Here is a 24264-nt window from a genome sequence, read left to right as displayed (position 1 = left end):
TAAGGGTTACACCTACATACTGGGCATAAGCACCCACAACATGGTTTCTGGTCTTTGGCAATCTGTAGCAATTTTGCTGATTTAGCAGACCATGTTTCGAGCAACAAGACAAGTGACCACATGAGGGTACTAATTCACACTTGGAACAAGAGGAGGGCCAAGAATCAGAGCTTATTTGAGGTATTAAGCACACAGCATTACTCTACAATAAAAAGTTTCTTACTGCATTTATAAAAAGGGGTTTTTTTAATTGTTACTTTAAGGAGTATTTTAACTGAACACTCTTATGCCAAATAAATAATCCGTTGAGGCCAACAGTGCCATTACAAAAATGCCACAGCAGTGGCTTTGTTTTCTTTCTTTTGGCATCATTACCACATGATTTTCTCATTTGCTTAATTCTGATCAGAACCTCTCCCTTTTTCTCAGGTATCGCAAACAGACAGCAACATTTGCTATGCAGCCTAATCACGGTTTTCCCTTCTTTTTAGAAACACAGCAACTTCCCTGTTAAAAAGAGGTCAGGAGACAAAGGAGATACATGACTCACTCCTCCAAAGAAACCAGAATTTCATCTCTTTCATTTCTTACTGCAAGAGAGCTTCTAATGATCCCAAATAATACGACAGAGAAATATTTCTTCTTTCCTTCTCAGAAAGAGTTTTCCTTCAGTATTGTACTTGTCCAGATGCAATGTGATAACTGGGTAGCAATCAGACGTGTAAAGCCAGGCATTTCAAAAATCAATCAAGAAATCATTCGATGCCCATCCCAACCCACATGTACACAGTTGTTATCAGACCTGAATATCCGTAGCTGGATTCCAGTCGATATCATACAGGATCAAATGAGATGCTCCGACCAGATTCAGTCCTACTCCGCCAGCCTTTGAACTCAGCAGAAAGATAAAAGCTGGACTGAATTTACTATTAAAGGTATCAACAATCTGTTGTCTCTGGGAGACAGGAGTATGTCCATCAAGTCTAGTATAAGAGTATCCATAACATTTGCATGTCTCTTGTAACATGTTTAACGTCTGAGTGTAATTGGATACCAGCACGACTCTGTCAAACAGTAAAACAAAGTTATCTTAATCGTCTTAGACCTTGGTAAACTTAAAGACCAATAAAAAATTACTGAAGACACCTAAGAAAATAAAATTACAGGTCAAGCAAAAATTACACATCAACCTGAAATTAATCCTATTTCCTAAGAAATAAAACATTTCCTACTAATTTGAAGCTCATACTGGATTTGGGTGCATTATACCTACTGTCAAGCATTCAAGTGTTAAATAACGAATGTTTTCCTTCGTGACAGAATTTGGCTTAATGCACAGATTGCAGGGATCCAGAACCAACCACAAAGATAGATTAAAAAAAAAAATCTCTATTTATACAAAATAGCTGTTGTTAAGGCAGCATTTGCAGAGGGTGTTGTAGCAGCTAATAAATAATATATATGACTCTACTTACTGAAAAAGCTACTGTGAACTTCTATTGACAACCTCAGAAAATTTTAATAAACAAAATTATGAAAGTCTAATAGGAAAGCAGTGACTCTTTCCTACATTTTGTGACTAAAAAGAACTGGGATGAAGGATAGTGAAAGATATCACAAACAATATAGTCTGGATTTTTGTTGTTACTTTTTTTAAAGCAAAATCAGTCTCATTCCTTATACTAATGATCCATACTATATCATTGCTTTTTCTCTGAAATTTTGACTAAATAAGTTTCAGAGATCTGAAATGTAGAATTTCTATCCTCCCAGATATTGAAGACGATTCTACTGAAAGGACAAAGAAAGATCATTTGGATTTAAGCCATAAATAAAATAATAAAAACAGTCAGGGCATTTTCTGGCAGATCTTCTTTGAAGATCTTTCATACTCTAAATTAAATGTAACAAATTCTATCAAAGGTGTTCCATTTTCAAAAACAATTTTGGTTAAAAACAAGTACTGAAGAACTAGACAAATAATTTCAGGGAAAACCTGGCAAATTAACATTTTAAAATTGCTTTGAAGTATTTTTATTATTACACTTTACAACTGAACTACATCCAAGATTTCTTTGTAAAGACTTTGCAAGACTGATTTTTTTTTGTCAGTCAACACCAAATTCACACCCTTGTTTTCACTCAAAAATAGAATATAAACTTCAGAAAAGGACTGGAATTGAGTCTGTATATTGCAAAAACTGTTTAGTACTAATGCGAGCAGAGAAACAAAAGAAAAAGAAACATGAGCAGCACTGAATTAAAGTAACAAAACTTCCAAAGGTGTAAAATAATGCCTCAACATCAGCTGTAATTCAACAGCTCCTACAGCACTGATACAGGGAGAGGTGCTCTTTCCTGATAACCGTTTCTTTAGACCTAAAGAAATAACATTTAGATATTTCGCTGTCATTGATTTCAATGGATGTTAGGCATATAAACTCCAACAATAGTCTCAGCTTTCTGATTTGTAAAAAGAGAGCATCTTGTAAATTCCATTACACCAGTGCCAAGAGATCTGCTGTTATCTCCCACTACGAAATTACAGCATGTCCTATTTAAGCATTCAATTTAAATAAAATTTAAAATCTAAATACTTTTGGAATTGCTGGGCTTTAAGACATGAGTCCATAAAAAAGTTATCATGGGACACAAGGTCATGTGAGATTTCCATCAATCAGCAATTGCACAGCAGTTAACTGTATGCATCCTATTACCCCATGATAAACAGAGGTTTTCCTACATGTCAGTGGCATTTACCACAGGGGAAATAAGCAGCTGCTGTGCAAGTTTGTCTGTTGAGACTGGTTACCTTAAACAGAAAAGGCAGCAAGCACTGAGCAGTTAAACATGATTAAAGAGGAAATAACTTATAATCTAGTAATTAAAAATATTTTAGTGCAATTTAAAATATTTAATACATTAATACATCTCCTCAAGGAGATACAAAGCATTGGAAAGTCTCTCCAAGTACAGATAATATGTCATAGTACAGAGGCTGTAGCAAACTATCTTACTTGCTGGAACTCGGTACGCAAAATACAAGTATCTTTATCTGGAAAAAATACGAAGAGCTTCTCTGACAATTACGTCGGCTGCAAATCCTAGTTTAGTAACTTAACAAGGAAGAGCCAGGAGAACTATGCATAAATATGCTTGGCACCTCTGCAAGCAGTTGCAGTGCCTTTATTTTGAATATTACGTCCCCATGCATTTGAAAAGCAAAATGACATCCAGAAGGTGACTCCCGTTATCTCCTTTTTACCTTTCTTTCACACTTGCCTTTCGGAAGAGTTGAGCTCATGGATTGCTGCTAACAACTTCACCAGCACCTGCAATTTTCCTGAATCATTTTCAGAGAAAGTGTCCAAAGTATAATTTTGTGGAAAGACATCCATTAGACCTTCGTAGAGGTTGGACTCATCATGTTCATCAAACATAGGATCACAGCTTTTCTCCTATTGAAAATAAAAGGATTCAAGTTCCATGTTCCCTCTGACATGTTTTGGTTTTTTTTAAACTTTGATATATCTTTATTACAAAGCATCAAAATGCTTTTATTACAAAGCATCAAAAGCTACCACAAAGTAGTGTATTATGTGAGCACAACAACGTCCCAATACTGTATTGAAAGAACAGTTTTAAAATACTGATAGTGTTTACTTTGCTTTACACTCTCTAATCCAAGATGTTCTTTGCAGCTGAGTGGAAAGCTGAAATACTTAAAACTGAAAAATGTATTTTACTTCTGCTTCTCTACTTAAACCACACAGATATATACCCACAGCAAAGCTGTATCTAAAACTTGGGGGGGGGGGATCAATACTCTGTTTATTCTTTCTGAATCCCATAATATCTTACTATGGAACTTCCCAGTCATTGACTTTTTTTAGAAAGATGCTCTCATTAAGATTCAGTCATGCAACCAGAAATGAATAAAAGCTGTCAAGTAAAAACAATAAAAGAGAAAAAATACAGGTAATATTTTGCTGTAATTTGAAAACCAGTGTTTCACAGGGAGGAAAAAGCCAAACTACTCAAACCTCAAAATCACAATGGCAATAAATGACTTGCACATATAGTCCTTTCCATCCCTACAGTTTCTAAAGGCTTATGCTTTCACCTACAAAAAACTTTTAATGCTTGTACTATGAAGTAAAGGCAATGAATGGCAGCGTTGAAAGTTACAGGGAGGTCTGTGCTGTGGACATTCCTACAAAGTCATGAAGTATGTCTTTTAAGAAAGATTTACGTTTCCACCCACCTTACCTGGACTTTGACTAGTGGCCATAGAGGTTAGTATTAGCATGTTCTAACTATCACATTATTTACCTAGAGGAATGAGAACATTTCTCTAGAAATACCAAGGTGTACAGTGTGACAGCATCTCAGGAGAAGTGAAAATGGAGACATTTAGTACCAGTGACATCTTGAGCCTGCAGCTCCCAGTGTCACTGAGCTTGAGACAGTGAAATTATCGTGTTGGACAGGGAGGTTTCAGAGGAACTAGCAGACAGAGTACACAGAATAATCTCTAGTTAACAGTGTTCTTTGCAAAACATTTATACGCATTTTTACAAATACTCACACACAAGATTAAGAGGGAAAATACATGATGAACAAGAAAATACCATAAAGCAATAGCAAACTGGTGAGATACCTTTCCTGAATACATTCAGATTTCCTGACATCTATGTTTTTGAAAGCAGATCTCCTAAAGCAAGTTCTATGTGAGAAGAGAGTATGACCTTAAGTAACATGCACATTGACCATAACATAGTTTTAGTGACCTTTGCCAGCTGAAATGACTAGTTGCAGGCACCCACTCCCACGCAAATAGATACCTTTATAGCTTTAAACAGAAGACACGGATGATTGCAAAGTTTTTTCAAGGCTCCTATACATATCAGGTGAGGACTGTTTTCTAGCCTGCCTTGTAGACAGGACTTAATAACTCGCGAACTAAGCAGTTTTCGATACAATTCAAGTTGCAGTGTTGCTGGTCGGCAGAAGACTATGCTTTCCTTTTTGGGGGGCAGAAATTTGTTTATAATCTCCTGTGTTCTCCTTAGAATAAAGAGTCCAGTGAGGCGTGTGAGTTCTGCTGCTCTTTTTTCTCCTAATTCCTTTTCCTCCTAAAAGAACAAAGTACAAAATTAATTATAATCTTGCATTTCATCATAATAATCTTCTGTACCATTTTAATTAGGTATTTAAATAACATTTTAAAAGTATGATACCACTTTCTGACATGGGACTGTAATGACCAATTCTTCTCCAATTAGTACCACTGCATCAGCTTAGTTCTAGCTGTGGTTTCTACAGTTAAAGAAAGGAAGATAATGTCCCAGAAGACATCCAAGGCTTGAATTCTATTCTAGAATTTATTGAGATTCAATAAAATCATGCAGATTTTGCAATACTGGGGAGAAACTAAGAATGAATAAAGCAAGCACTGTCACATGGTAATGCGCATGGCACTTTTGGGAATGCAACGTATCGGAAGAACAATTTTTGCCTGCTGATTAATAGGCAGCTGAAATGACAAGATCTCAGCATGCATGTATTCATCCTGCTCCCTTTGGAGAACAAGTGAATTTATTTTAAATAGGAAGGTAAAAAGCTTTTGCTACTATTAGTAGGCCTGAGCTTCATTTTATTCCATAGAAAACAAATTTCACAGTGCTGTCTATGAATTTTCTTCTATAACTGCATTTTTTAAAATACTATACCGTTGTTGCTGAAGGTTCTCTAGATCTGACTATCGGTTCCTCATATACCTTTCTATATGTGGATAAAGAACCAAGTATTCCCGGATTCACAAATTCTACTAATGCATAAAATTCTTGCAAGTCATTTTGGATTGGAGTACCTGGAAAAAAAAGTTCTGTATTTGGTAACTTTTCCTTGAAACTGATAGAAGTACAATCATTGAATGCAGGGTTTAAAGTTCAGAATGCATCTTGAAAACAGATGTTTTGTCTCAATGTGAATTACTCAAAAGTTCTGAATTAATTTAAAACTTCATCATGATTAATAAGCTACTGTCCCCCTAACTAAACAGAGTACACATCTAATTGTTTTGACAAAGGAATTTAAAAAGTCAAGTTCTAGATCAATTTTATTAAATAACTACAAAGAAAAACAATGAGCATATGCAAACAGTCCTGATTTCCTCACAGAAGTTCCCCGGCTCCTTGACTGCCCCCGAAGGTAGAGAATGTTTGCATTTATTTTAAAAAATTTTTACAAGACCCATGCTCCTGCCATACTTACGATATCTTTTTCCTTTACACCAACCTAGCACTAAAAGTATCTCTATATACTAACCAGTAAGGATAATTCTTCTCTCACAAGTCAGACTAGTGAGGGCTGTAGTTGTCTTAATAGAGCTATTTTTCAGACGATGTCCTTCATCACAGATTAGGAGGTTAAATTCTATAGCCTGAATTTGATCCAAAGATCGCAGTAGCATCTCATAACTGATTATCATAACTGAATAAAGTGGAGAACCAATGAATTCTTCTACTTTGTGGTCCTGCAGGCATAAAGGAAAATATATCATACAGCTATTTCTTTGGAGATCATTCACCATACTCCTTAAACATCCAGTGTCTACAGAAATTTTTTCTTGCATGACACAAGACATTTACTATCTCCTTCATGAGTTTGGATTATTGATTCTTTTCTAATTTGCAAAGGAAATATGGGATCTGATACAGCAATTTAGAGTTTTACCACCTCGTTAAAAGAAAATTCATTATTCTTTTAGGCCTTCAAATCCTCTGAGACACATTACTGTGAAGGTGAAAAGGACAGGCTCCTTGTAACAGCTTCCCACTCCTGGCATTTAGGTAAGCTTCAAATGAATAATGAAAGCCAAGATAACAAAGAGGCAAAAGTAGCTGCCTGTACATTCACTTTGGGATCTCAAGCTGCAAGGTGCAGTAATGTGGTCCAGTAGGAAGTCATCATGTTCTACCACAATTCCCCTTATAGTTTTGAATTTAATACATTAACTTTGTTACAAGCCCTTAGCATTGATGGGTTGGCCAACAGGTAAGGGCAGCCTGGGACTCAGAAAATAGAGCCCATAACCAGCCCCAGAAAATATGCCTGTCTACCGGTAAATAAATGCAATTCATTTCTAAACTCTGTATTACTGGTCAGAAAATGTCTGAGAGCCCCTCTGCTCTTATATACTCTTCAAACCCTTTTCCTTCAATAGATATAAAGACTTTTGATGTCTATTGAAGGAAACAGGCACACTAAATAAAAAGTCACTGTAATTTGACAGGGAGCTTCTTTCAAAAAAGTTTCCTAGAAATAGTTACATTTCTGTGCAGGCTTGTGAACGTAATAGGATTGCTTACCTGTCTTGCAACTATACGCAAAAATGGAAAAATCTTTTTTTCTGTGGGCACGTCCCTCACCTTTCCGCTTGGCTCCAGATGCTAATTCCCTGCATGGTCCTTCCTATTTCCTAACGGTGTTCACTAACTAAGCAGGCTACGGGTGCAGCTGACAAGCGAAGAACCTCTTTAATTTTGAAAGCAAATCGAGCAAGAGCCTCAGAAGGTATTTTATTTCCAAACAAGATCAGTTACCAAACACAGACAACTAAGTCTGGAGCCAGATGGTGTAATACACTGTAAAAGCAGCACCTCTTAATTATCACAACCTTTAGAGCCTCCTAACAGGTGATTCAGATGAATCCAGGGGCCGAATCTGGCACATTAATCTCACAAAGTACCTCGTGGCAGATCGGTCCCCACGTGCTGCTCACAAGGAGGCCCAGCACACGTCAGAGGAAGCAAGGAGTAGTGAGGAGCAGGTAACAAGGGCATGCACCAATTTCGCCAGGTGTTTGGACTGGACCCGAGCACTCCTGATGTTTCCAGGACTGTAGTTAACTGCCTGTTTTCTGGCCAGTATTTCTACTGCCATTTTCAAAATAGGAGCAGAAAATTTCCCAACGCAGGAACAGAGACACAGAGGAGCCCCATAGACAACACCCAATGTTGTCCCTGCCCAGTATTCAGGCTCCACATCACAGCCCTGCAGACAGAGGCAGTGCCTCTCTAACCTTCTCTTGGGACGGTCAAGCATCAGAAGATGCCCAGGGTTCAGAAATCATTCTGCTTTCCTACACTTTCGCACTGTAAGCTGGGACTGCGAGGAAAGTGCTGAGGCCCTGGGGAACTGCCTCCAACATCCCTTCCCTGGTAAATCATCAACTCTTCTGGACTGTTTGAACCCCTTTAAAAAAAGCCAAAGAGTCCTAGTATATTATAAGCCCCCTGAAGCCAAATATAATATATTCCCTGCTATATATAACAACAGCAGTAGATGATGGACTAAAAATTAAAATAAATTTACAAGCTAATTTCAATTAATTAATTTATCCTCTTAACTGGCTGCAAGATATGTACGTATTATAGCCTCCATTTTCACAATTACCCAAAGTGACTTGACAGGTTTAAGCGAGTTGCCTGGAGCCACACATATGGAGCAACTGTCAATCAGTATTAGAGCTCCATAATGTCCCAGACTTACTCTTTGAACAGACCTTTCTTTGCTCTAGTCCAAATCCACTGTAGCCAGTGGAGTGTAAATTAAAAAATGCTGAATCACGAAGCAATGTAAACCTTTAATTAATTAATATTCCAGATATTTTGACTTAAAAACCAAACCAAAACAACCCCAGTAGAAGTGGTACTCTGAAAACAGATAAAGGAGTTATTCTCTCAAACACATCTCAAATGCTGATAACATGAATTAACAAGACCTAAATGCAACCTTTGTGGGCATGCCTTCATTTTAAAAGCAATGTCCTCTACATGACATTTGCATTTTAACTGTAATAAGTAAACTGTAATAACATTTTAAAAGCAGATAATGTCCTGTTTTTTTGAAGAGTCTATTACTGAAGGGTTAGGATCAGTTCATGGTGTTTCAGCACGGAAGTGAGGAAAACATGCCAAATACATTTTAAAAAGTCTGCCAGTTCTTTGAATGTATTCCTTATAGGCAAGAATAGTAAAAAACCTTTGAGACAAGCTCTGCCTTTTAAGTTATACTGGAGAAATAACAGTATGGTAATTGCTGTTTTTCTGGAAAAGACAGACAGTAAATTATTTTGAAATACCTCATTATACCCCAGGCGAGTCATATTGTGTCTTCCTTTTGCATGACAATGTATTCTTTACTATTTGGGAACACAATCTTAAAAGCTGCTGAGTGTCCTCAATCCAAATGGCTCCAACAAGATGAGTAAGAATATTAAAGTTATTTAAATCAAAAGAAATGAAAGCTACTGTCATTTTGGGTCATAGTAACTGTCAGCAAATTCAGGTTTTCTCCTCCCAACTTTATTCATAAAAACTGCAAGAAAACATTCAATTATTTCTAACTACCTTTCTAGTTAAATGTGGCCATATTATATTTTGCCTTGTAACCACTTCTTTTAGAAACTTCCATATTTCTCATCCTAACCTAAATTACATTACAGCTCCTGACAAGTCAGTTTGCTTCATTTCCTTACCTTGAAACAAGTTATTAAGAAAAGCAAATGATGCAAAGAGTACCTATTACGTGTGGATTGTCCTCAGTGGAAGATGAGTAGGTTCAGTAATTTCAAGGGTTTGACAATAATGAGAGGAATTCAAGAAAATAATTATTGTTACAAAATTTTGTATGCTCTACAAAAGAGTTTAAAAACAGTTTGAAAACTTCCATTTCACCTGAAATATTCACTCTTCCGTACAGACTGTAAGGGTAATGGAAGAAACTAAAAGCAAATCTGGTTGATATAAGAATCGGGACATCTTTAGAATGAAGTACTATTATTTCCTCAATCTAGTTGTATGGAACTATTAGATTAAAAAATAACTTTAGAAAATAAGTATTTTTATCTTTGTTGCAAGCACCAATGCAGATACTGTAAGTTTTCCACTTCCTCCCATTGGTACAATTCAAATATATAGGAGTAAGGAAAAAGTAGGGGTACAGCAGATTGCTGAATGTACATATAGAAACCACAGTTTGCTGAACAACTTCTCTTTCCTTTCTGCTAAGAATGCCCACTCCATATGGACATGGGGACCAGAAGTCTTAGGAAAAGAAATACTGGATGGTTATAAACAACAGCACTTGAATCTCAAAGCTTCAGAAGCATTAACGAAGGCATGAGCAAGTCCCCTGTTCACAGCTTCACGAATGCCAGTCCTGAGGGGACCCAACCCTCTAAGATACTGAGCCATGCTTAACAGGAAAATTTACATGCCAAGAAAGCCTTACTGGATCACCAGAGCAAGATATGGCTCTCCTCCAGAGAAAGCCCTCAGTCAGTGATGCTACAGCCTCACTCCTTGAACTCCTTTGTCTTTTATTTGGCCAGGTGCTTTTCTGCCTGATGTGGTCAATAAAGGTCACTGAAGCACAGAGTCTGTGCTAGAACATCTAGTCATTGCAGTAAAGGATGGAGAGAGTTTTGTGTTTCAAAACCAAGGGCAAGACCCTAAAGGTATACCAAGGAGATTAAAAGATTAAATACTTTGTCAGCACATAGGATAGGCACTACAAGAACTTGGGAGTGTCATTACCAGCGGGAACAGCTCCACTATAGGAGGGGACAGGGATCAGCATCATCCTGCTGCTTTATTAAGATTCGTACTTGTCTGCGTTCTTCTAGAGACAAGAGATATCCACGTTATCTAACACCCAGACTCTAGGCTTGCTAACTCATGAGACTTTAAATCATCCCTACAGAAACCTAATTCTTGACAGTGACAGTAAAGGGAATAATCTTCTGAAGTAACCTGAAACAGACAGCCAAAACAAAGCGGGAAAAGTTTTCAGTACAGAACAAAAGCAACTACCACAGAAACAGAGTACAAGCAGCCCATGTAGGTGCTCTGGTACATAAAACAGAGAAGGTGTGCACTTTGATACGACAACAGAAAGCTCCTTAAACCGAAGAGGTACAAGGAGGAGTGTGTCACCCTTTACATGTCCGAAGGTGAAGCCAGAGGAAAGATAAGACAGAGACAGGCTACACAGGCAGGTGAGCTTGAGTTATGACCTGGTTGCTGACAGCTAAATGCCTGCATGGACAACTATCTGAAGGAGAAATGAAGTAGTACCAATAAATAGTAATAGAGAATACTAGTTTTGGTTTCTGGTTAAAAAAAGAAAAGAGGGAAAAAAAAAAAATCACAAGTCCTATATTCTGAGCCACATATGACCTAATCCCCTTTTGGAAATAAATCTTACCTGATCAACTGTAAAGACTTTGATCCTTTCACTTCCCAACCACTTCTGAAATTCTTTTTTCCAGTTTTTTACCAGACTGCCAGGGGTGACAATTAGTGCTCGCTTTAGTACAGGTTTGCATCCATAGACCCCTTGACGCAGAAGAGTCCAGACAAGTGCAATGCATTGCAATGTTTTTCCTAAGCCCATTTCATCAGCAAGAATAGCTCCAAATCTGCCACTAACTCTGTAAGATATAATCAGGCAGCAGTAAGATTTTAAAAGACATATATATAATTATTTACAACTGGTTTAGGGAATTGTTTCTTGTTTTTTTCTGAAGTATAAAGAACCTATTTATACTTCTTATGCTCTACAATAGGTTTTCATTCAGTTATACCAGAAGACCTTAGAGTGAAATTCCTTGTTTTCTAGATTAATGCATTAGTCCTCCAAAACCAAATACTTTAAATCTGCTTTCAGACTTAAAATTATCATCTAATATTTTTAAACCTTGTATATATCTTAAGGAATCTATGACTTCAGAAAGCAGTTCTAAAGATAGTACTGTATTTTTCTCCACAGGTTGGTATAACAGCTTCTTTATTCTAAATGCCTGAATTATGAATTATATGAATTATAAATCCCAGAAAGCAGTGTTCTTTAGCATGGGTTAGACTGTATCTGTGTTTACAAGACGTGGTACTTGCAGTAGAACTGACAGGCCTTTTGGTGCCCTAGCTTCTCATCACATCTGGCAAAGTCATAGCAAGCACAAAGCTACAGACAGGTCAGAAAAAACTTGTGCAACCTTTACTGGGGGAAAATTACTAATATTAATTAATTGAACAATTGCTCAAATCTTCCCATTCAAATTGTCTGCATTTCAAATGTGGGCATGAAAATATTACAGGTATTAAAAGCCAAAAGGATAATTATCATCTTACCTCATTCCCATTACACATTCATATAGAAATACAATTCCTTCTTTCTGATGCGGTCTGAGATTATTTGCAATGTAAGGATCCACAACTACATCCACCATAGGTAAACCAGCCTTATTGAACATCCACTGATGACTTGCATTTGGTCTCGGCATAACTACAGAATCTTGAAGTTCAAAACATATGCAAGTATTGCACAAAAACATTATTTTTCATCTGTTAGCAAAGGATATTATTTCTCTAACTCAGCTACAGAATAAAGTCAATGATCTAATGACTGTTAAAAATACTGTTTAATATATTGACGATTCTCAGACAGAAAATACATTTACCAACAGAGTATCTAGATAGCCCTCTAAATAAAAAAATCCTTTTACAGAGGTTTCCCAAATAGTTTGCACTTTTCTCAAAGGTAAAGGTGACAAACTAAAAAACCTGAGTATTTTTTTCCTGCTGAGGTGAAACTAACTGCCGATCTAATAAATGTTGCATACTGACTTTAAATGCATAGCGTTAAATCAGAAGAAGTTCTAAAAGGCTTCTGAATGGAAAGTTTAAGAAAAAGAACATAAACAATGACCTACATAAAGTCTAGACATTACATTTCAAGGGGATACTCTTGTAGCTGCCCAGAAAGATTTCTCTGCCTGAGAAACAGAGATAAAAAGACGACTATTTGTTAAAAAAAAAAGTGAAGGACTGAGAGTGAGCTGACAAAGGCTGCCACAGTGCATGAATAAAAGAAGTTGACAGGTTTGAAGACATACAGAGGCAAAGAGAGCATGAAGTATTGGGCTACATCTAAATAAGAGTTTTTCTTGAGATAATTTGTTTACAAACTCTAACATCATTATTTTGCTGCATAATGTCCATACTGGGTTGCTTATATAGATGCTACACATCTTTACTGAGAGGTTGTATTGTCAGAGGACAGAATGAGAAAGTAGTTTACAGCTGCTGGTATTGTTATGCCAGTAGAGTAGACCTATATTGACAATTAATTCATGGGAATAGGTTGGTTGAAGGCTGGTATCATTCAGGGAGATTTTGTTTTCTACTGACAAAGGGCTCAGTTCTGATGGATTACATCAAATTGTATGTGTATATATATAAAAAAGCCAGTGGTGACAAAAAGATAACTTTTGTGACAAAATTTTGCAGCCTCAGAGATAGGGAAGAAACAAGGCTTGGATGAGCAGTGGACTAAAAGATTAGAAATCATACATGGAAGATATGGCTTTACACCTTTGCCACTGTGCTCCTTTCTGCTGAGCACAGGGATAAATGGCTTTCCATTTTGAAGAAGTTGGATTTTAATCAACTATAGTCATAGACCTCAACATGAAAACCTCTGACTGTTCCAATAAGAGGGTCTTGGTCTTGCAAAGTATCTCCGTTACTTCTGAAAGAGGCTACGCAACAAGGCGTTAAATAAACTATGTGATTCTCCTTGTGTAAGCAACCCTAATGACTGAGAGTCCAACCTACAGATGTGTTGAGGGCTCTCGAAATTTCATAAGAGGTACTCAAATTCACCAGAAGAGAAGTCACAGGAGACAACTAGAAAAAAATTTAGCTTTTTAAGAGACTAGTGCAGAAACAGTGAAGAAGTTAATTTGAGTGTTGAATATATCAGCTCTTTGCCAGATTTTAGGTTAGAAAGCTAATGCGGTATCATCTTGCAACCACAGGAAGGAACATTATTAGATACAACATAATCAAGTTGAATTCAGACCAGAAGCTGGTGTTAATAAGGCTGCTCTACAAAAGGGCCAGTGACATCACTAATCACCACTTGATTAAAATTTCATCGTTTATTTACATAGCAGCCAGGTAGCAGCTTTGAAAAGTCCCACAGTGTCAGGATATGAGGTAAGAAGTAGGATGGAGGTATAACTATAGTAAGAATGTACAACAAACTTGTGTTTTTTTAAAATATGCACTGCTCTGCTCAGTAATATTTCTTCAAACTCATTTCTGTCTTCCATCTGAAAGATAAAGCCATCAGCAGAATATAGCTCCTAAATGGTTTGCTACTGACAGACAAAAGAGTACTTCTCCTTTAGATAAGCAATGCCACTTCCTGCAGCTATCAAGTGTTACAGGATCCCTCTTATACAACTGCTTAACCAGCCTGTTTCTATGCAATTTGTGAACTCTCATGGCTCTTCAGCACATGGCACTTCTAGTACTAACCAAAACTTTTATTCCAAAACCAAATTTTTATTCCAAAATCTATCTGGCTGAGTTTGGGCAGTGCAGTTACACTCACTGTCTGTGAAGGATCAGGCACTATCAGAGGCAATTCCTTGAATCTGGCTTAACTTCTTTATTTACTGATCTTCCACTGTAATTACTGTGCCACCATACTATTTCAGTGCTTCACTGACCCCAGTGGGAAGCTGGAACTCATCTAGAACTTCTAGTATGTGTCAGACTGCTTCTCTGATCAATAAACTCATTTTTCTTGGCAAAACTTTCAGAAACTGCTCTAACTTGTTTCTACAGCCATCTGTAACAACTATGAGAAACTTTTTGCAGTGCAGAGCATTTGACCTGTTAGAAACACACATGATAAAATCATAACATGGTATTGATAGACACACTAGTATTGTATGTCAGAAATTCTTTAGTAATACATTGTGGAACAAGACTTGGTTACATGTTCCACTTTTTTAAGAGGCAGAGGATGCTTAAATAAACTTAAAAATCTGAATCTTACTTGAAGCATTTGGATCGTGGCGAGGTTTGTAGCTTTGAGAATCTTTGAGCACACTCTCTTTAGTATTGGATTGACAGACACTTTTGAATGGTTTACAGAATGTTTTCATACTAGTTTGAGATAAAGCAGTTGGGACTGTGTCACAAGTCCCTATTCCAGCCTGAAAACACCTGCCACTGTTGAAGTCGTCTGCTGAAATTACAGCCACCACTTCAATTTCTTTTCCTCCAACCATCAGTGTTTGGCCTTCATCAAGACTGTCTAGCTCTTTAGATTTATATCCAGTACCTAAAAGAATATAAAAATTTAGCAATTAGGACAGAACAGCAAATAGTACTTCCTTAACATCAGTACACATCTGCAGGAAGGAAAACCAAAACTGTCAACAGGTATTTGATTCTTAAGCATTTGAATTGTTACACATATGAAGTCATAAAGCTCTTCCCTCCTTAATAGAGTTTGACATTTCAGTGCTAAAAATCAGGTTTAGATACCAGAATATCTAAGCAAATAGTCTGTCATCAGCATCCGCAATCAGTTCTACTGAATGTCAAATATCCATTTAAGGGAATTTACAAAAAACAGCCCCATATCGTAAAAACTAGCAGCTTGCCTTAGTTTTAAACTTTCTCAAAACTAATGATCATTCTTTTTCCTTCCTTTCATGCCCCGAGATGAACACCACTAGCCCCTCTTGCTGTTGATCTACACAGAATATTCTACTTTTTAAATAATTCTAAATTAACTTTTTACAATTAAGGACTCCTATGCATCTAAAAATCTTTATTTCTACACATGCTCTGAAACATATATGCCTTATTTTTACCAGGATTTATCGTCAACTCAACAGTTTGCTCATTCAAAACCCTATCAGGGAGATGATGAATTTTTCTCTGCCCCCTCAGGGACTCTATCAGGTGGGCATTTTCAGAGCAGCTACCACATACTATTAGTCTCATTGCAAAATTCACTGGCAGCTGCCACTTTCTTTTACGATAAAGATGTAGGAAAGAGTGCTGGTTCCTTCTTCTACACAGCACTCTAGTGGTTGAAGCTCTCACATAAGAAACGGAAGATATATATAGTTTCTTTTCTTAACTCAGGGATGTCAAAGCCACATCTCTACCTCAAAATTAGAAACAGTAATGTTCTTTACCCCAGTTGTGGAATTTGTGCCACTTTGAATAAACAGGCTTAGATCCTTAGTTGGGTCAAAAAAATAAATAGCATGACTCTGTAGGCCAGCAGTTAAAGCACTCACCTGTGAAAGAGGCAAAACTCTCCAAGGTTTTACACATATTTTATCCAACGAACAGTACATCTAAAGACTGCTGGGAGCTGTTTGCAAAGCTCAGGCCTCCCACTTCTAGGAATGTCCCTTCCCAAAGGGTTGGAAGGTGAAGATCTGGATTTTAATTCCTTTATGAGAATAAATTTACTGAGGTGTTTTGCAGTCTAAGTGCTGAAGCAAGTGCTGAAGTAATTTTCAGCAAGTGCTGAAAAGTAGCCTGGCCGAAAGGGAGCTATTTTTCTTCTCCTCTTCTAAATGCATGCAAAAAGCACACAGTGATCCTTGTTTAGTTCTTGAAAGAACACCACTTGCTTTCAAGAAAGAGCAGAGGATGCCAGAACACAAGAGAATGCACGAGCCTTCCTAAATGAGGTGCCTGGAGAAGGCATTTATGACCTCTCCTTTGCTCTGCATTTTTCTTTTCTGTTACTGCCTCTACACAGCTTCAAGCTGAACATACTGAATGCAGCTGTATCCCTGTGCAGGATCTTTTGGATTACGGTCTGAAGAGATTCTAAGACAGAATGGACTTTAAGGGCAGATGGAAACTTAAAAAAGGCAAAAAACAAACCTACAAAGCTCGAATGTTTATGCAGCTGCCAGAAAAAATAACTGTTTCCATAACATAGAGCAAATTACAAGAGAGCACTTCCTAAATTCTTTGTAACACATTATTAAGGAATTAGGACATTTGCAGGGGAGAAAAGCAAGACGTCCTGCTGCCTCGAAAACAAGCTACAGGCTGTGCTGGTTTTAGGCTCCCATGCCCCTTCTTAGATCCAGCCCTAGTATGCCTAACTTTAAAAAAAAAAAAAAAAAAAAAAAATCTTCCTTTGCCCTTTATTTCCCATTTAAAAATAATAACCCTGGATGCCCATTCGCATTCACTGTAAACTTCCTAGTATTAAATGCAATTCTGGAGGTAAGCACCGCTACCAGACCTTTCCTTGTCACTCACTGGGTTTGTAGAATAATTGGAGAAATTTAAAATTTACACTGTTTAAATTGGTCAATTTACGATTTTCTTAGAATCAACAAGCATTGAAAGCAACTCTGAATGGGCAAGTCAGCACCAATGACACTGGTATCACTGTGCTCCCTGACACCATCAAACACAGCAAAAAGAATTTTACCAGCAAAAATCAGAATATTCATTTTTCTATTGTGTTTTCTGCTAATTCAAGAAGACAGGACTTGAAAAAAACACATGAAGAACAGGGTGGTGGCTGATGCATTCCAGGCATTACTCTCTTTCTCTGTGCCTTTTTCAAAAACAAACAAGTCTGTACATATATTGCTTTGCTATAAATAAATTCATATTAACTTCTAAGTCACAGACTGATTTGCAAATCAAAGCTGCCTGGTCCTAACAAGGCTCACAATGTCATGACTGTAACAAAAGAGCAGAGAAATCATCTCAGCCCTAAAATTTTGTAGCAACATCATCCAATCCTACTCCCTTACAAAATATCTTTGGCTTAATTAGAAAAGTTAATTCTTGCTTTGCTTTCAGTAAAAAATTATTGCTTCAAGTTGACTGCAGCCTATAGTTTGCAAGTCTTATTTTTAACTCTGATATCAACCCAAACTGTGTCTTATAGCAGCAGCTGCTGCTAAAACTACAAGACTAAAAATTGCTACACAGTTGACTTTGGCTTGGCTGGAAAATGTTGCCGTTTGCTTGTCTTTCTAACAAAGATAATATTTTTAGCTGTTTGACTGGCTGAAAAGCACAGATCCAACCTCCGACATTCCCAGTTGCCATCCTACTGACTGGAATATCTACAAGGAACTTACTTGTATGTTTTCCCCTAATTTTAACACCTCCTCCAATGCATTATGTGAGCAAGCAAAATCAACTACTCATCCCTCACTTGGCATCTCCGCTGAATTAGTACAGCCATTCATTTCCAGATCCTCTCCTTGGACTAGCATTTGGCGTTTCATTCCTGTTTCTATTCAGCCTGCCGCAGCCTCCCCCATGCATTTGCCTTATATGTAAGAAATATAAAGCTTTCCTGCTGTCTCCCCCTCGCACTCCCCCAAAAAAACCCTAATGTTTTTCCATCCTGTGGTCGACATTGGCATGGAGAACTCTACATTTTAATCTTAAGAGCTGGGTCTCTGTTATTCAAAGCACAATAATTTTAAGCCAGTTGTTCACTTACACAAGTATACAGATCTACAGTACCTCTTCCAATGTCTTTGCCTTCCATATCTTTCAACATTACTGACCTCCCTTTTGTAATAAGAACAGCATCACCTTCCCACTTCTTGTGCTTTTTCTTTGATGCCTTACACCACACAACACTGAAGTATTTCGCAAGGCAGTCAGGTTCTTCCTGAGCTGCTTCTTCCTTTGCTGTCCCTGATGTTGGCAAATACAAAGTGTCTAAAAAGGAAATAAAATAACAAAGAATATCTCAGGTTCTCTTGATGAAGTGTACAGTCATTTGCATTTCAAAGAAATCAAGGACGATCTACGCATTTCATCTTACATAAACAAAGCGGCGTATTTCCTGTACTGGGCTGCCAATGGTAAGTTTGGACTGAGACAGAACAGCACATAAGGACTCAGCCTGAAATAGGAACCAATGAATTGTTTTGGAAAGTATGCACTTCCAGGAAAAGTACACTACTTGGTACATTAGTAAGTGAGCTCCTGATTTGACATACATACAAGACAATGAGAGTGGAGAAAGAACAAAAGGAAAGGCTGGGAAAAAAACAAAAGGGAAACGAGCATAGGAGAAAATGAAAAAAGGGTCCTGGTGAGATGGTGCTGGGCAGTGTTCTGGAAGCAAGGACAGGAACACAGAACTCAGGAAAGGTAGCAAAGGAAGCCAGTAACCAGATCTGGAGTCATTAGTACTAAGTGGCAGAATAACCGTAATTGTAATAATGCACAAGATTTCTTCAACTCCTTTCCCTATATCCTTTAAAAACAAGTAATTGTGCAAATCTTGAAACAGATCATCCCTTGAGTTTGCAGCAACTCAAATGTTGTTTCTAGGCTTAGACTGATTTAGATTTGTCAGCAGTTACCTAATTATAAGTGTCAAGGGTGTAAGTATCAATAGGAAATATTTAGGTTAGTAACATTAAGAAACAACACAACAGACAGCAGTTGATTAAAATATCGATTAAGAATAAACACATGCTTTCAAGAGTTAGCAATCTGACATAAGTAATGGTAGCTAAGTCCTCAGCATTACCTAAAGGAATATCTGTAGCATTCCTTTTCAGCACATACACAGCTTCAAAGGGAGAATCAGACTAATTTTCATTAAAATACCCTTGCATGCTGGTTAAAGGCTTAAATCCGTTTGCTCCTTTGATTCCATCTGGGATCCAACGCTACACAAATCTGTTACAAAAAGGTGCTTATGCCACAGACTAACCTTTCCAAATTTTCCAAGTGTGCTGGTATTTAAAGGAGAAGCGGCAAGAGTAAACTTTTGCTCACAATAACGGTCCAATAAAAAGGCAACTTTATCACTTGTACATCAAGTCTACATATTCTTAAAACAGTGAAGCACTCATAAGTTGCATGGCTAAAACGACTGCAATTTTTCACAACTAGCATTTACTAAAAAGGTATTATCTAGATGAAAAATGCTATATTTATTGAATAAAATTTTCTTCCCAAAGCACTCTAAAAGTTTTACTGTCTGTATAGAACTCTATGCTATCACAGTGCCTAACGTAGATAGGATTTTCCATAGGTGGCTGTTTCTTCAGGGCATTAGCCAAAATCTGTAGAGTTTCATGCCACAGATGTCCCCTTCTCCAAGGGGTAACAGAGCACCTACTGAACACCGGCACACCACAGAAGGATGAGAAAAGAGAACAGAGCATCTCCTTTTGAAATGCAGGGGATTCTTTGTAGATGAAACCTGGGAAATGAGCCAGAGAGCAAGAATAAACTCTTGCAGTTTTGCAAAAAGGTACAAGGGCTTTATTGGATCTTCAGTAATCACAAGCGATAAGATTCGGAGGAGTGAAGGAGAGGGGGAAGAGAGAAAACCCATACATTGCTAAAAGTACAAAAGACTAAGCTGATTCTATATTGAGTTTGTGTCAGCTGACTCAACTAGATAAATACAAGATTGTTTCCTCTTTGCTTTTGAAACTGATAATCTTAGTTTAATCAGCAATTTCTTTCTTCATATTAAGATTTTAAGTAACTTTTACTGCAAGACCTGGAGATTTCATTGCAGAATCCTCTTCCCTCTGGAAGGATGGCCATCCTTAAACAAATGACCACCTGCTTGTCTCCTCCACTGACCTCCCACATGAGTTTGGTGACCCCCGAGATCTGTTTTATGGTCATTGCTCTTTTACTCAGGGAGTCCTATGTGGTGTGATCTAAATTGCCGGTGGATTAACTTTCAGGTCAATAACAATTCTTGAAACTCTTCTTATCCCTACTCCATCTAAAATAGTAAGAAAAACAATAATTTAGCTGGAAACTGCTAGCATTTTGCAATAGTGACTTCTGCTGAAAAGGATTTCTAAAGCAACCTGCCCCCAGTGAGAAGCAAACTGGGCACCAATATTCCATATAATACTACCATGTTCATATGGGAAAAGTGAAAAATAACATCATCTGCAACGCTCAGACTTCTTCCCTCAATTTGTCTTCTGAATTATCATAATTTCTGTTTATAAAAATATCCAATAACAATCTGTTTCTATGCTACATAAAGTATCCTACTTTTACCTGTAACTACAATAGAGTTTCAGATAAAAGCGTTAAGGTATTTTTCTTTTTTAAAAAATTAAATATTTTTATTTAAAAATAATTACGTCTTTTCAAAATTATCTTCCATAGAATTTCTTCAAATAGAAAACCTAAACCTGTTCACCAACAGTGCTGATCAGGTACTTGCATTCAACCTTCTTTTTATCTCATAATTTTTGTTTGTATCCATCATCACACCTATTTAACTTCAAAGATTTATTCCAGTACAACAGCAGAATATCCAAATTTGATAAATACAGCGTCGGGAACTTTTCAGGAATTGAAATGAAGCTGATATGGTAGGCACAGGGACTAAGTTCAGTGTTTGATACAGGGGTACAGAGAGCAATGGTTTCAACACTAAAACCCTTGCTGCTCACTGACCGTTGACAGTATCTTAAATAGAGCTGGGTTTGCAGAGACCCTGGAAGATAAACTGCAACTTGAAATTCTGAGATGTGCTGTTAATCAGTTTAGACTAAAAATAATAAGTAACAGGAACTATGTGTACACCATAGTAAGAGAAAGATCAGGAAATCATGCCCACTGATTTCTCTCCCAAATAGCAAACTGCCCAGCCTGGTTTCTTTAACCATGAGGAAACTCTAGCAAGTGACAAGTCTTTCCTCCCAGAACGAAGGGCTTGAGAACTTTAAAGACGTGGCTAAATAAGGCTTTGAAAAGCTTCCACAAATAAAGAGCTTTCTCTCTCTGGTTGAGAAAGCACGGGCTTAAATTTCAAGATATAAACCATAGCCTAGCTGATATGAGGAAAAGTTTCAGCAGCCTCAGGAAGGTGATGATTTACAGAAAGCGGGACAGGATCCAGGAGAGGGGACGGGGGAGCGTTCCAATGGCAAACTAGTTTAACCAGTTCCTTATGAAAAATACTTAGAGAAAGTGCATCGATTAAGTGCGTTAGGTTACTCCCAATGCACCGAGAAAACAGCTGCCTTACGAAAAGACTACAGAAGGTAACTGAAACATGCATTTCCAGTAGACTATACACTGCAGCTTGCAGCACTGCAAATCCGTGTTACCGTAAGGAGTGCGGCATGCTCCAGCGAGCAGGGCACTAGACACCTCGGCCTGAGGTGTGGTTTAATGGATGGCTTAACCTCGTCCAACTGCAGGCTGCTGCCAAAGCCCAGGCGCTCACCTCACCTCCCCTCTCCCCCTCAGCTTCTCATCCACCAGCTGCAGACCAGCTAGCCCAGAGAACCCCGTCAGCAGCTACAGCCAATACTGGGAAGGGCTATGTGCGGTTCGGAAGAAGGAGACTGGGAGGCTGCCCCGTTCTTTCCGGCAGCTACCGTTAGATTGGGGTGATTCTGAAGCCACAGTCAAGTTACCCAACACCTCTGTACCTGAACCTCCACATTGTAAGCGTGCACGGAACGACAGGGAGGTTTCCCTCAACCCCTCTGAATCTGCTAAATAAAAAGCACTGTTTGAAATGCAAAAATTACAATTTAAAGAAGACAACTTTGATTAAGTTGTGCTTTATAGTGCTAAAGAACTAAAAAGAGAGGTAGGCAGAGCCAAAAATCTGGACTGGGGCAAGAGGAGATTTGGGCTCTGAATGAATCGCAGCCGAAACTCGATGAGGGTGCTCTGCTGCAGCCTCTGCACCCACTCTGCACGCCTGCCATCGATCTGCTCCACAGAGCCAGCATCATCTCTGTCTTCTGAGTAAAGGAAGTAATAAAAAAGTTCCTTCATCAAATTAATTCATAACATTCAGAGAACAGATGTTTACATAGTAGTTAAATGTCTTGTTCCATATGAGAGATCTGTATGTTAAAGACTCCTAAGATATCCCAGGAATATTTAAAGAAATATGAGACAGAGATAGCATCACCCTTCGTTTGCAAAGCAATTTCTGTCTAATGATAAACTTAATGCTAAGCTAACATGCATATTAATGTGCCTTGAAGATGGAAAAATATGTGATAACTCCTCTCACAGCACTTTTATGAGACTTATGAGGACTGCAACCAGCAAGAGCCAAGTTCACTTGCCCTAAAATGGCAGGAATCAGTCACAGCTAGGATTACATCTCAGAGCTGCTCGATTACAATCCAGTGCTTCACACCCCTCTTTTAAACACAAGAAGTATAATACGTAATTTGTCTTGCACACATCAGCACTGCTAGCAAACTCACCTAAAGACTGATTTCAAGTAGGAGTATTTTCTTGGAAAAACACCTCATTGTTTTACATCCAAAATTATTTTTAAACAAAAATGCAAATGATCAAATATATTTTAACATTTGTAAACATCTGTATCAAAGTCACTTTACATGCATAGCTTTCATCTGAAACTCCAGTCAAACTAGCCACTAGATCGCTGAATGTGCATTACTACGGGGATCTCCATTAGTAGATCCTATTTTAAATAGCTGATAACTTTGCCAAGCCTTAATCAGTCCGTATGCCATCTTCCACGCTAGCTGCCTCAGTTTAAGCACACGTATTCACACACGGCACAATGTCCATGAAAACTTTCAGTGAAATAAAAATCACTGTTTATGAGGAAAAAAATCACAGATTAATGCAATTTTAGTCACAACAAACTATTTTGCCAGGTAGAAGCTCTAATAACTCAATAATCTGGAGAAGAATCTAAAAATCTGGGGAGAAGATAGCACTTATTTATTTTGGCTGGGATAAAACTTTTTCCATTCCTGAAACCTAAAAGCTCTCGGAAATAAATGGTTTGCACATTCTCTCCAGCTTAATTTCCTGAGGATTACACACTGGACATGCTCTAACTGCGGCCGAGAATAGCTTTCACTGTAGTCACAGCTCTCACTGCTCAGACCAAAGAGCCAGCACACCAGCAGGGAACTTCTCCTCATCTCTCTCCTTTGGAGACATCATCTCACCTCCCAACACCAACCAGGGAAAGATGGCAGAGGGGATACGCACCAGCTATAAGGAAGAGCAATTTGGAAGAAGTAGTCTGAAAAGAAAGACTACCGCTGGAAAGGAAGGTTGATGTTAAACCAGTGGAAAATTGACAAGTGGGTCAAAGACTGTAAGTCTGAGCTGGAAGCAGAACACCCAGGGAAAGGCTAGAAACAAGGCAAGGAGTAAAAAGATTAGGAAGACAACAGATTATGTTAGGAGAAGGGATGGGGAGAATGACTGGGGCAGACTGGGACTGGTTCCGTATAAGAGTGAAGGAGCAGAGAAAGAAAGAGTTGGGATTTTCTGAAGAAAAACTTACTGCCGCTCATCTCTGTCCCTCAAAATTCATGGTTCACTGAAAAACATACAGCTGGAAGCCATCAAGGGGAATGAAGAG

At 37.9% G+C, this 24264-nt stretch overlaps 1 protein-coding gene across 1 annotated transcript in view; it reads right to left on the bottom strand.

Annotated features, from left to right (window-relative positions):
* The window catches only part of RAD54B (RAD54 homolog B), a gene marked incomplete at its 3' end in the record, with an annotated part of 60381 nt that overhangs the window by 4355 nt on the left and 31762 nt on the right, over positions 1-24264 (bottom strand). The window contains exons 3-11 of the mRNA XM_081996882.1: positions 18402-18602; positions 14920-15207; positions 12201-12363; positions 11275-11500; positions 6331-6538; positions 5733-5872; positions 4845-5135; positions 3277-3458; positions 803-1064 (exon numbers count right to left, since the gene is read on the bottom strand). Coding sequence (XP_081853008.1) covers positions 803-1064; positions 3277-3458; positions 4845-5135; positions 5733-5872; positions 6331-6538; positions 11275-11500; positions 12201-12363; positions 14920-15207; positions 18402-18602 — 1961 coding nt within the window. The remainder of the gene's footprint in view (positions 1-802; positions 1065-3276; positions 3459-4844; positions 5136-5732; positions 5873-6330; positions 6539-11274; positions 11501-12200; positions 12364-14919; positions 15208-18401; positions 18603-24264) is intronic.

This window comes from Phaethon aethereus, assembly GCF_964289735.1.
Source record: "Phaethon aethereus genome assembly, chromosome: 2".
Lineage (NCBI taxonomy): Eukaryota > Metazoa > Chordata > Aves > Phaethontiformes > Phaethontidae > Phaethon > Phaethon aethereus.
Note: the sequence above shows the minus strand (reverse complement) of the source record. Positions and strands in the feature narration are given on the sequence as shown.